At 39.9% G+C, this 13,513-nt stretch overlaps 1 protein-coding gene across 1 annotated transcript in view; it reads left to right on the forward strand.

Annotated features, from left to right (window-relative positions):
* Window positions 1-13,513, forward strand: part of TOP2A (topoisomerase (DNA) II alpha 170kDa) — a 30,882-nt gene that overhangs the window by 9,151 nt on the left and 8,218 nt on the right. The window contains exons 11-28 of the mRNA XM_011998943.1: window positions 504-642; window positions 1,013-1,170; window positions 1,466-1,591; window positions 2,212-2,322; window positions 2,466-2,571; window positions 2,662-2,771; window positions 4,377-4,469; window positions 4,767-4,881; window positions 4,987-5,108; window positions 6,210-6,358; window positions 8,189-8,420; window positions 8,611-8,745; window positions 8,864-9,064; window positions 9,208-9,403; window positions 10,173-10,264; window positions 10,367-10,531; window positions 10,654-10,737; window positions 13,096-13,278. Of these exons, the coding sequence (XP_011854333.1) occupies window positions 504-642; window positions 1,013-1,170; window positions 1,466-1,591; window positions 2,212-2,322; window positions 2,466-2,571; window positions 2,662-2,771; window positions 4,377-4,469; window positions 4,767-4,881; window positions 4,987-5,108; window positions 6,210-6,358; window positions 8,189-8,420; window positions 8,611-8,745; window positions 8,864-9,064; window positions 9,208-9,403; window positions 10,173-10,264; window positions 10,367-10,531; window positions 10,654-10,737; window positions 13,096-13,278 (2,517 nt within the window). The remainder of the gene's footprint in view (window positions 1-503; window positions 643-1,012; window positions 1,171-1,465; window positions 1,592-2,211; window positions 2,323-2,465; window positions 2,572-2,661; window positions 2,772-4,376; window positions 4,470-4,766; window positions 4,882-4,986; window positions 5,109-6,209; window positions 6,359-8,188; window positions 8,421-8,610; window positions 8,746-8,863; window positions 9,065-9,207; window positions 9,404-10,172; window positions 10,265-10,366; window positions 10,532-10,653; window positions 10,738-13,095; window positions 13,279-13,513) is intronic.

Consider the following 13,513-nt stretch of genomic DNA (forward strand, 5'->3'; position numbering starts at 1 on the left):
ATGGTGCGATCTTGACTCGCAACCTCTGCCTCCCGGGTTCTAGCGATTATCCTGCCTCAGCCTCCTGAGTAGCTGGAATTACAGGTGCCTACCACCATGCCGGCTAATTTTTGTATTTTTAGTAGAGATGGGGTTTGGTCATGTTGGCCAGGCTGGTCTCAAACTCCTGGCCTCAGGTGTTCCACCCACCTCGGCCTCCTAAAATGCTGGGATTATAGGCGTGACCCACCGCGCCTGGCCTAATTTTTTTAAACCACTATATCTCCAACAAGTAGCTCAGTGCTAGCACAATATATGTACATAGTAAATATTTATTGAACGAATGAACCAAAAGGAGCAGCTCCCTGAGCAGTGATAACCTGACATGGAAAGATGTGCCATCCTCTATCCAGAAATTATTGTTCTACATCTTTTTAATTTTTGAATCGTTTTTATTGAGGCTCATTTGTATTCTAGGTTCTGAAAGATCCCTTCTTCTCTAATATGAATCTTCTCATTTTCAGGCAATTGGCTGTGGTATTGTAGAAAGCATACTAAACTGGGTGAAATTTAAGGCCCAAGTCCAGTTAAACAAGAAGTGTTCAGCTGTAAAACATAACAGAATCAAGGGAATTCCCAAACTTGATGATGCCAATGATGCAGGTACATATTTAATAATGTTTCCAAACTTTAAGTCTTATAGTTGTTATTTTATTCATTAATGGCATACCATGGATAGTTATTTTTCCCTTGACAGAATAACTATATTCAACAGAATAACTTGTTAAAAATCAACCTGTTTCCTATTGTGGAACATTTAGGTCATTTCCATGTTATAAATAATATTGAGGTGATTATTTTGGAGTATAAAACAAGAATGTTTACATCATGATCTATTACCTAACAAATAATTTTACTTGATATATAATAAATTATTTGTGTTTTATCACAAGGCTATAAACAGCATATCCAAGTTAGTATATTTGAGGTTGAACTGAATGAGCTAATATTAATTTGTGTATTTTTATTTTAGGGGGCCGAAACTCCACTGATTGTACACTTATCCTGACTGAGGGAGACTCAGCCAAAACTTTGGCTGTTTCAGGCCTTGGTGTGGTTGGGAGAGACAAATATGGGGTTTTCCCTCTGAGAGGAAAAATGCTCAATGTTCGAGAAGCTTCTCATAAGCAGGTAGAATATAAAACTATCTCTGGAATCTGAATCTAGTTTATAATACAAGACTTCATGCTTATATTTAATTCCCTCATTAGGCATTTTAAAATATATTTTAGACAGTTTGTGATTATTTTGAGAAATTAGGTACACTATAGCCTATTTTAACAGACCTTTCTGATGTAGTAAGTTATAAGCTAATAGCTCAAAATATTGGAGCTCAAGAAAATTCAAGCAACATATACTGATACATTTCTTTGTTCTTTTCAAATTCATAAACAAGACACTTTTTTTTGGTATATGTCCATTTCAGATCATGGAAAATGCTGAGATTAACAATATCATCAAGATTGTGGGTCTTCAGTACAAGAAAAACTATGAAGATGAAGATTCACTGAAGACTCTTCGTTATGGGAAGATAATGATTATGACAGATCAGGTCAGATTTGTTATTAAATTTTTAGATTGTTCAACTAAATTAAGCATGTCTTAATTTAATTGCATTGTGGGTTTTTTGCCATGAAAATAAATTATTTAAATAGGAGCTTTATTCATTACCTCTAATCAACATCTAATCAGATAAGCTCATATCATATGTATGTTACAAATACAGGTTAAGTGAGCCAGGATTTGAACAGACCTTTTTTGATTCCCATAGAAAATTTGACAAATTGCCAGTAGGTCAATCATAATTTTTTTTTTTTTTAATTTCTAAACAATTCTTTGTTTGTTTGTTTGAGATGGACTTTCGCCCTTGTCGCCCAGGCTGGAGTGCAATGGCACAATCTTGGCTCACTGCAACCTCTGCCTCATGGGTTCAAACGATTCTCCTGCCTCAGCCTCCTGAGTAACTGGGACTGCAGGTGGATGCCACCACACCCAACTAATTTTTGTATTTTTAGTAGAGACAGGGTTTCACTATGTTGGCCAGGCTGGTCTTGAACGCCTGACCTCAGGTGATCCGCCTGCCTCGGCCTCCCAAAGTGCTGGGATTACAGGTGTGAGCTACCAGGCCCAGCCTAACAATTCTTTTGAACTTTGGCTTTCAAATATTTCTAGGACCAAGATGGTTCCCACATCAAAGGCTTGCTGATTAATTTTATCCATCACAACTGGCCCTCTCTTCTGCGACATCGTTTCCTGGAGGAATTTATCACTCCCATTGTGAAGGTACACTAATTTCTAAGATACCATCATGGATCTTTTAAGGCCCTACTCCTCAAACCTGGATATACATATAAGCCCAGTCACATGCAGAGGTATACAGGGGACCCCACAGTGTGCAAAGCCACAGTCATTGTTTTTTATCACAGGTGTCCAAAAACAAGCAAGAAATGGCATTTTATAGCCTTCCTGAATTTGAAGAATGGAAGAGTTCTACTCCAAATTATAAAAAATGGAAAGTCAAATATTACAAAGGTTTGTAATGAAACCCATATAGAACTTCTCATTTTATTATACACCCTGTACAAGACTATATGAGGGAACTTGGTATTCTTGCTTTTATAGGTTTGGGTACCAGCACATCAAAGGAAGCTAAAGAATATTTTGCAGATATGAAAAGACATCGTATCCAGTTCAAATATTCTGGTCCTGAAGATGATGCTGCTATCAGCCTGGTACGTTTGAGTTGTATTTTATATATACATTCTAATTTTAGAAATCATTACTTTAGTCAATTGAAACATTTACATTTTTGTATAAGACTCTGTCTCGGCCAGGCATGGTGGCTCACGCCTGTAATCCCAGCACTTTGGGAGGCCGAGGTGGGCAGATCACGAGGTCAGGAGATCTAAACCATCCTGGCTAACACGGTGAAACCCCATCTCTACTAAAAATACAAAAAATTAGCCAGGCATGGTGGCGGGTGCTTGTAGTCCCAGCTACTCGGGAAGCTGAGGCAGAAGAATCACTTGAACCAGGGAGGCAGAGGTTGCAGTGAACCGAGATCAGGCCACTGCTCTCCAGCCTGGGCAACAGAGTGAGACTCCATCTCAAAAAAAAAGAAAAAGGCCAGGCGCAGTGGCTCACGCCTGTAATCCCAGCACTTTGGAAGGCTACGGTGGGCGGATCACAACGTCAGGAGATCGAGACCATCCTGGCTAACACGGTGAAACCCTGTCTCTACTAAAAATAAAAAAATAAATAAAAATTAGCCAGGCGTGGTGGCGGGCGCCTGTAGTCCCAGCTACTCGGGAAGCTAAGGCAGGAGAATCACTTGAACCCGGGAGGCAGAGGTTGCAGTGAGCCGAGATCAGGCCACTGCTCTCCAGCCTGGATGCCAGAGTGAGACCATCTCAAAAAAAACGTAAAAGAAGAAAGGTCGGGCACAGTGGCTCACGCCTGTAATCCCAGCACTTTGGAAGGCTAAGGTGGGTGGATCACAACGTCAGGAGATTGAGACCATCCAGGCTAACACAGTGAAACCTTGTCTCTACTAAAAATACAAAAGAAAAAACAAAACAAAGCAAAAAAAACATTGGCCAGGCGAGGTGGCGGGCGCCTGTAGTCCCAGCTACTCTGGAGGCTGAGGCAGGAGAATGGCGCAAAACCCGGGAGGCGGAGCTTGCAGTGAGCCGAGATTGCGCCACTCACTGCACCCTAGCCTGGGCGACAGAGCAAGACTACGTCTCAAAAAAAAAAGAAAAGAAAGGTCGGGCGCAGTGGCCCACGCCTATAATCCTAGCACTTTGGGAGGCCGAGGCGGGCGGATCACCTGAGCTTGGGAGTTCGAGACCAGCCTGACCAACATGGAGAAACCCCGTCTCTACTAAAAATACAAAAAATTATCCAGGCGTGGTGGGGCACGCCTGTACCCCAGCTACACGGGAGGCTGAGGCAGGAGAATCACTTAAACCCGGGAGGTGGAGATTGTGGTGAGCCGAAATCGCACCATTGCATTCCAGCCTGGGCAACAAGAGTGAAACTCTGTTTCAAAAAAATACAAAAATACAAAAATTAGCTGGGCGTGGTGGCGGGCAACTATAATCCCAGGGGCTGGTGAGGCTGAGGCAGGAGAATCGCTTGAACCTAGGTGGCGGAGGTTGCAGTGAGCCGAGATGATACCATTGCACTCCAGCCTGGGCAAGACAGCAGTAACTCTGTCTCAAAAAAAAAGGAAAACAGGATTTTTGTTGTTTTTTTGTTGTTTGTTCCTTCTTTGTAGAAGGATATTTTGGAGCCTATTAGTATCACTGACATCTTTTTCATCCTTTAATTTATAGGCCTTTAGCAAAAAACAGATAGATGATCGAAAGGAATGGTTAACTAATTTCATGGAGGATAGAAGACAACGAAAGTTACTTGGACTTCCTGAGGTAAAAGTATTAAATATATCCCACAGAATGGACTGTTAGACTGACCTTTTCGTATTGATACTATAGCAAATTAAACTTACTGAATAGTTATTTTAGTAAAAAATTTGATATGATAGAATTGTGCAGCAGTTAAATTTGCTTTATCTTTAAAACATAAAATATTTATGTATTATTCAATATTTCTTTAAGACTTCAGAATTACAGAAATAATTCTTAGTCCTGAAAGGTTTCTGTTTGATTTTTGTGTTGAGCATTGTTAAGACTGGTGGGCTCATGTAATATTATTTGGTCCTTCAGGATTACTTGTATGGACAAACTACCACATATCTGACATATAATGACTTCATCAACAAGGAACTTATCTTGTTCTCAAATTCTGATAACGAGAGATCTATCCCTTCTATGGTGGATGGTGAGTTCCAATTTGTTCGTCTGTTTTCATTGTAAGATGGAAATCAAATTCCAAAAATGGTTAAATTGAAGATACTTATGTTTTTGCTCTTATTTCATTTTAAAGGTTTGAAACCAGGTCAGAGAAAGGTTTTGTTTACTTGCTTCAAACGGAATGACAAGCGAGAGGTAAAGGTTGCCCAGTTAGCTGGATCAGTGGCTGAAATGTCTTCTTATCATCATGGTGAGGTAAACATACAATCCATGTTTCCAGAAAGCATTATGTCAGAAATCCCTGCAGAGTCATTCTCAAAATAGATTTGGTGAAAGTATAAGCTCATATATTCATAGTAAAGAACAAGTTGGTAAAATCTGTCAAACAATAAAACTGCTTGCTCTTTGATTTCTGAAAGTAGTATTCCTGCAAGGATACTCATAAGTCTGCAAAGGTCTACATTAAAAGATACTTAGTATGTTTATTATAACTTTGTGATGTCAAAATTTAGACCTCCACTGATTTGAAAATTGTTATAATAAATTGTGACACATGTATGCATAGAATCAGTGCTATAGCTTCAGTAAAACTGTGTACACTGACACTGAGGAATATTCACAGTCTGTTGTCAGGTGAGGAGAAAAAGAGGCAGAACAATAACTAAAAAGGTCTACAAGGATATGTTCCAAATTGTTCACTTTAGTTACCCCTGGGAATTGGAAAGGGCAACTTTCACTTTTTATGTGTGTCTGAATTGTTTGACTTTACACCAATGTTTTGTGATTGCTTTTTGCATTAATTAGGTAAAACAGTTTTAAAGCACTAGATTGCCTACAGGTTTCTAGAATTTTAAATATAATGGTTGTCTTTTTGCTTTCAATCAAAATATAGTAGGGATACAATAAATTTTCACCCAACGAACATTTGTTGAATGCCTACCATGTACCAGGTATACAAAGATAAATAAAAATAAAATATGTTCCTTATCCCCAAGATATAACAACTTAGCCAGAGGGCCAATACACACACAGCTATAGAATAAAGTGATACATGCTAGAATAGAAATGAGCACAGCATTGTAACACAAAGGAGGAAGTATTTCGTTTTGCTGAGGATAAGGAGAGGAGCTATGCCTTCAAAGTTGAGTGGGACTTAGTAGAAATTGTTGGACGGCAGCCCTAAACTTGGAGCCAGAAGTTGTAGGTTCAAGTACTACTTCTGCCATCTATTAATCTGAGGAAAGTCACTAAACAACTAAACCTCACAAAATGTTACAGGATTATAGTGAGATTAAGTCATAATAATGTATTTGTATTAGTAAAAGCCTCAACTTAATGAATCTTTTTTCCCCACAGATGTCACTAATGATGACCATTATCAATTTGGCTCAGAATTTTGTGGGTAGCAATAATCTGAACCTCTTGCAGCCCATTGGTCAGTTTGGTACCAGGCTACATGGTGGCAAGGATTCCGCTAGTCCACGATACATCTTCACAATGCTCAGGTAGGTATGCTTTCACTTTCACCATTCCAGTTTTGAAACAATGTGAGATTTAGTTGACCAAAAAAACAAAAACTCAGTTAATCAGAAGATACTGGCATCTAGTGGGCAGAGGCGGGGGTGAGGCTTATAAATACCCTAACATATACAGGAAAGCCCCGCCATAACAAAAAGAATTATCCAGCGCAACATGTCGATTATGCTAAGGTTGAGAAATCTTGATGTAGAGCTTGGGACTGAGTAAAGGAGACTTTGATTCTTCCTAAATATCACAATTGAAATTTTACTCCTATACAAGCCTATGGAAAGTATATTATGAATGGTCAATTTTCAGCTGTCATCCCAGTCACCCTTTCAGTGGCATTCAAACAGTTACTAATCACTCCATCCTTCTTGAAACTATTTGGCCTCTATGACTGTAGACTCTTCTGGTTCTCTCTTTCCTTATTAGCTGTCTCTGCTGGGTCCTTGTCACCTTCCCAACCTCTAAATACTGGCCCATTCTAGGACTCCTTCGTCAGATCTCTTTCCAATATCTCTACACTCAATTCCCAAATGATCTCCCATTCATCTGGTCTATACCTTTAAATCTCCAGTCCTGATCTCTCCCCTGAACTCTCAACTTTTATGTCTGACTGCCCTCTCAACATTTGTCACTTGGATATCTAGTTAAGTATCTCAAACATAAGTCTGAAACCAAATCCTTAGTTTTCCTGTCTCAGTAAATGGAATACCATCCTTCTAACTGCTCAGGCTAAAAACCTTGTCACCTTTGACTCCTTTGCCTCGATACTTACGTCCAGTTCCTCAGCCAATCCTATAGGATCTGCATTGGAAAAATACTAAGCCACCCCCATCTCATCTAAACTATTGTGATATACCATCTTATAGCAGCCAATTATTTTTTAAAAAAATAAGTCACTCTGATTCAGAACCTTCAACTGCTCAGAGTAAAATCTAAATACCTATTTTAGCTAACTAGACATTATGTGATCCGTGTCCCCACCTTCCATATCTTTTGATTCCTTCTCATACCATCTCTTCTCCAGCCGCACTGTCCTCGGCCTATACTCAACTATACCAAGCACATTTTCTCTGCAGGGCCATTTACTTACTGGTTCCTTTTCCTGCAACGCTCTTTCTCTAGACATCCAAATGGCTCAGTCCCTCAGTTTCTTTTTTCTTTTTTTTTTTCTTTTGAGATGGAGTTTCGCTCTTTTTGCCCAGGCTGGAATGCAGTGGCACGATTTTAGCTCACTACAGCCTCTGCCTCCTAGGTTCAAGTGATTCTCCTGCCTCAGCCTTCTGTGTAGCTGGGATTACAGGTGCACGCCACCATGCTCAGCTAATTTTATATTTTTAGTAGATATGGGGTTTCACCATGTTGGCCAGGCTGGTCTTGAACTCCTGCCCTCAGGTGATCCACCTGCCTCAGCCTCCCAAAGTGCTGGGATTATAGGCACGAGCCACCGCACCTGGCCCCCTCAGTTTCTTTTCTCTGCTCAAATGTTATCCTATCAGAAACGGCTTACCTTTCCTTAGCAACTCTTCAGTCACTTTCCTACTTTTTCTTCTCAGTGTTTATCCCACCACCTAACAAAATGTATGTTCAGTGTCAAACCTCTACTGGAATGTGAGCTCCTTGAGGATTGAGACTTTATGTCCATGTGCCTGACACATAGAAAGTGCTCAATAAATAGTGTTAAATGAATATTAGTCGGCAAGTAAAACCAAGATAATTTTCATGTATAACACATGTCCTTTCGATAAAAGTTAAGTGTCAAATTCAGTATTTTTATAAAATAACATTCTTTGATTCTTTTCTTTATTTAGCTCTTTGGCTCGGTTGTTATTTCCACCAAAAGATGATCACACATTGAAGTTTTTATATGACGACAACCAGCGTGTTGAGCCTGAATGGTACATTCCTATTATTCCCATGGTGCTGATAAATGGTGCTGAAGGAATCGGTACCGGGTGGTCCTGCAAAATCCCCAACTTTGATGTACGTGAAGTTGTAAATAACATCAGGCGTTTGATGGATGGAGAAGAACCTTTGCCAATGGTAAGTATTCTGTGTGCGTTAAGAGCCTTAACTTTTCCTTGGGTTTCAGTTGAGTAGACTGTATGAATAAAGAGGATGCAAACATAAAATTTAATTTCATACTTTATACTTAGATTTTTTGTTAAACGCTGTTGTGATTTCTGTCTAGTATCACGTTTAAAAAACATTGTTTTTTAAAATGCCAATTTAGCTTCCAAGTTACAAGAACTTCAAGGGTACTATTGAAGAACTGGCTCCAAATCAATATGTGATTAGTGGTGAAGTAGCTATTCTTAATTCCACAACCATTGAAATCTCAGAGCTTCCCATCAGAACATGGACCCAGGTAAATAATTGTGGATTTCTTTTTCAGTTTTGTATCAAAAGAAACACTTTTTGTACCATTGCTGTTGACTATTCAGGAGCCTGTATTTTAGAAATTTCAGGATTATTTCTTTCTTTAGACATACAAAGAACAAGTTCTAGAACCCATGTTGAATGGCACTGAGAAGACACCTCCTCTCATAACAGACTATAGGGAATACCATACAGATACCACTGTGAAATTTGTTGTGAAGATGACTGAAGAAAAACTGGCAGAGGCAGAGAGAGTTGGACTACACAAAGTCTTCAAACTCCAAACTAGTCTCACATGCAACTCTATGGTATGTATTTGTTTTGTGAGATGTACATATGTTTCCATTTATATTAAAGATTAATATCAATTTTAAAAGTATATCTTAGTCTACCTTTATAAAGTTTAACCAATTTGTCTATTCTTGGCTCTAATCTTGTTTTCCTTTTCCAGGTGCTTTTTGACCACGTAGGCTGTTTAAAGAAATATGACACGGTGTTGGATATTCTAAGAGACTTTTTTGAACTCAGACTTAAATATTATGGATTAAGAAAAGAATGGCTCCTAGGAATGCTTGGTGCTGAATCTGCTAAACTGAATAATCAGGCTCGCTTTATCTTAGAGAAAATAGATGGCAAAATAATCATTGGTATGTTTTGGGAATAATAACTGCTTTACTAAAACTCTAGTTACACCAAACTTTCTTTAAATATTTTTGGTGAGGGTAATGGTGGAGAAAGAGGCAAAATCCATTTAATTCACCTGGTCACTTATACAAGCATTTCTTTTAAATATCTGATTAGGTATTTATAGTTTGAAAGAGATGGTGTTTCCTTGACTGAGCATCTTGAGAAATCAAGATTTAGTTGACAATTAGACATGAGAATAGAGAGCTAGAAGACCTTGCATAAACTGATTGATCAAGCGAATAGATACACCAATTATGTTTACAGGAACAGAAAATAAAAGAGACCAAGAGAGAATAGATAATAAGGCTGATGGTTTTTAAAAAAAAAAAAAAAACAGGAAGATTACAAATGACTTACACTGTCTGGATGCGATGGCTCATGCCTGTAATCCCAGCACTTGAGCTGGGGAGGTCAAGGCTGCAGTGAGCCTAGGTAGTGCCACTGCACTCCAGCCTGGGCACAAGAGTGAGAGAGACCCTGTCTCCAAAAAAAAAAAAAAAAAAAAAAAGATTTGATCGTAGCCTCATATATGATTTGACTGCCCTCTTGTGGTAATTTACATTTGTCAGTAGTTTAGGGAGACTTGCCTGTATACCAGGATATACAAATTTATGCAAGTACCAAGACAGTTTAATTTCCAGTTTTAAACTTTTCACTTGTGGTAAAACCTTATCCCTTTCCTAAAATATTACTCAAAATCATTATCTCTGTTTACTTTTTTTAAAATAGAAAATAAGCCTAAGAAAGAATTAATTAAAGTTCTGATTCAGAGGGGATATGATTCGGATCCTGTGAAGGCCTGGAAAGAAGCCCAGCAAAAGGTAATCTTGAGTGGCACTTTTCTGTATTGTTAAAGACTATGTATTGTATAATGTTTACGTTTCACATTTTCTAATAAAGCTAGATTTTAATTCATCCTTTAGGTTCCAGATGAAGAAGAAAATGAAGAGAGTGACAATGAAAAGGAAACTGAAAAGAGTGACTCTGTAACAGATTCTGGACCAACCTTCAACTATCTTCTTGATATGCCCCTTTGGTATTTAACCAAGGAAAAGAAAGATGAACTCTGCAGACTAAGAAATGAAAAAGTGAGTTGATGGTAGGATGGTACATGCTGCTTAGTTTTGTTCTAATGGTAAAAGTAAAATTTGTATATTGCATGAAAATGCTGCTTGTGTACATATATTAACTCAATTTTGTAATTATGAAGGAACAAGAGCTGGACACATTAAAGAGAAAGAGTCCATCAGATTTGTGGAAAGAAGACTTGGCTACATTTATTGAAGAACTGGAGGTGTGTAGTTTATAATGCCCATGTTAGAATTTTTATTAATGAAATAGTATATTCCAGCAATACCTTTGTCAACATAGTTAACAATTGGCAATAAAAAGAAAATGAGAGGCATAAGGACAAATTCAAAATAACATATAAAAGAACAGATTATTGGCCAGGCACGGTGGCTCACGCTAGTAATCCCAACATTTTGGGAGGCTGAGTTGGGCAGATCACTTGAGGTCAGGAGTTCAAGACCAGCCTGGCCAACATGGTGAAACCCCATTTCTACTAAAAACACAAAAATTAGCCAGGCATGGTGGTGCATACCAGCTACTCAGGAGGCTGAGGCAGGAGAATTGCTTGCACCGGGAGGGAGAAGTTGCAGTGAACTGAGATCGCACCACTGCACTCCAGCCTGGGCAACACAGCGAGACTCTGTCTCAAAAAAAAAGAAAAGGCCAGATTGTTAAATACTACTTAGAATACAAGGCCAGGCGCGGTGGCTCACACCTATAATCCCAGCACTTTGGGAGGCCAAGGCGGGCCGATCACCTGAGGTTGGGAGTTTGAGACCAGCCTGACCAACATGAAGAAACCCTGTCTCTACAAAAATTGCAAAATTAGCCAGGCGTAGTGGCACATGCCTGTAATGCCAGCTACTTGGGAGGCTGAGGCAGGAGAATCACTTGAACCGAGGAGGCGGAGGTTGCGTTGAGCTGAGATTGCGCCATTGCACTCCAGCCTGGGCAACAAGAGTGGAATTCCATCTCAAAAAATAATGCTATTTAGAATACCGTAAATGATACCAGGAGACTGCCCAGACGTTTTTGGACAAAAAAAGGAAAGAGCAGGAGTTGATTTTTGATAAAGGGAAGAACATATTAGGACTGAGAAGATAAAAAGAGCTTAAATGTGGAAGAAGACCACCAACCCAGTCCCCCAAGTCAACTTAAAAGAACAAAGCCGGCTGGGCATGGTGGCTCATGCCTGTAATCCTAGCACTTTGGGAGGCCGAGGCAGGCGGATCACCTGAGCTCAGGAGTTCAGGACCAGCCTGGCCACTATGGTGAAACCCTGTTTCTACTAAAATACAAAAATTAGCCGGGCATGATGGTGGGTGCCTGTAATCCCAGCTACTTGAGAGGCTGAGATGGGAGAATTGCTTGAACCCAGGAGATGATGGTTGTGGTGAGCCGAGATAGCCTGGGCAGCTGAGTGAGACTCCATCTCCAAAAAAAAAAAAGAACAAAGCCACAGGGCATGGTGGCTCATGCCTGTAATCCCAGCACTTTGGGAGGCTTAGGTGGGCAGATCAGTTGAGATCAGGAGTTCGAGACCAGCCTGGCCAACATGGTGAAACCCTGTCTCTACTAAAAATACAAAAACTGGGCGTGGCGGCATCCGCCTGTGATCCCAGCTACTCAGGAGGTTGAGGCACGAAAATTGCTTGAACCCAGGAGGCGAAGTTGCAGTGAGCTGAGATGGCGCCACTGCACTCCAGCCTGGGTGACAGAGCAAGACTCCATCTAAAAAAAAAAAAAAAAAGGAGAAAGCAGGGCTATCCAGATGGTTTCCGAAGAGTCTTTGTTACTTAAATCTTCCTAATAACATTTGTTTCTCAACATTATTTTAACGTAAGAAAAAAGGCCAGCACTGTGGCTCACACCTGTAATCCCAGTGTGCTTTGGGAGGCTGAGGCAGGAGGATCACTTGAGATTAGGAGTTCAAAACCAGCCTGGACAACCTAGGAAGACCTAATCTCCACAAAAAATTTTTTTAAATAGCCAGGCATGGTGGTATGGGCCTATAGTCTCAGCTACTCCAGAGGCCAAGGTGGGAGGGTCACTTGAGACCAGGTGTTCAAGGCTGCAGTGAACTATGATCACATGCCACTGTACTCCAGCCTGGGTGACAGAGCATAACTCTGTCTCAAAAAAAAACAAAAACAAAAAACACACCAAAAACGTTATTTCTTAAATTCAACAAGCAAATTTGTATTATTGCACTTCAGTATAGATGCCTAGCTGATTGTAATCGGTCGGTTGGATAAGTATGCATCACTTCCTTTCATATTTTGTATGTGAGTTTACAAATATATATGTATATACATGTTTTATTCTTAGTTTCTCCTTTGTTTTCCTCAAAAAGGTTAAGTGGTAGAACCAGGAATAAAACCCAGTCTTCTGTCTCCACACCTTCCTTTTCAAGGTGTGCTTTAATTACATCTTCACTATTATTGATAGTATACTAGGTTATAGAGCAATTTATCACAAGTTTTAAGATGTAACAAAGTGAAATCAGTTTAACTGTTGACCGTTTAGATACTGTAATGTTTTTGTTAACATATAAACTTGCTTTCTTATATCCCTTCTGTAGGCTGTTGAAGCCAAGGAGAAACAAGATGAACAAGTTGGACTTCCTGGGAAAGCGGGGAAGGCCAAGGGGAAAAAAACACAAATGGCTGAAGTTTTGCCTTCTCCACGTGGTCAAAGAGTCATTCCGCGAATAACCATAGAAATGAAAGCAGAGGCAGAAAAGAAAAATAAAAAGAAAATTAAGGTAATACTCTCGCTGTGGCTCACACCTGTAATCCCAGCACTTTGGGAGGCCAAGGTGGGTGGATCACTCAAGGTCAGTGGTTCAAGACCAGCCTGGCCAACATGGTGAAACCCTGTCTCTACCAAAAATAAAATTAGGCGGGCATGGTGGTGGGTGCCTGTAATCCCAGCTACTTGGGAGGCTGAGGCAGGAGAATTGCTTGAACCCAGGAGGCGGAGGTTGCAGTGAGCCAAAG

This window comes from Mandrillus leucophaeus, unplaced genomic scaffold, assembly GCF_000951045.1.
Source record: "Mandrillus leucophaeus isolate KB7577 unplaced genomic scaffold, Mleu.le_1.0 Scaffold58, whole genome shotgun sequence".
Lineage (NCBI taxonomy): Eukaryota > Metazoa > Chordata > Mammalia > Primates > Cercopithecidae > Mandrillus > Mandrillus leucophaeus.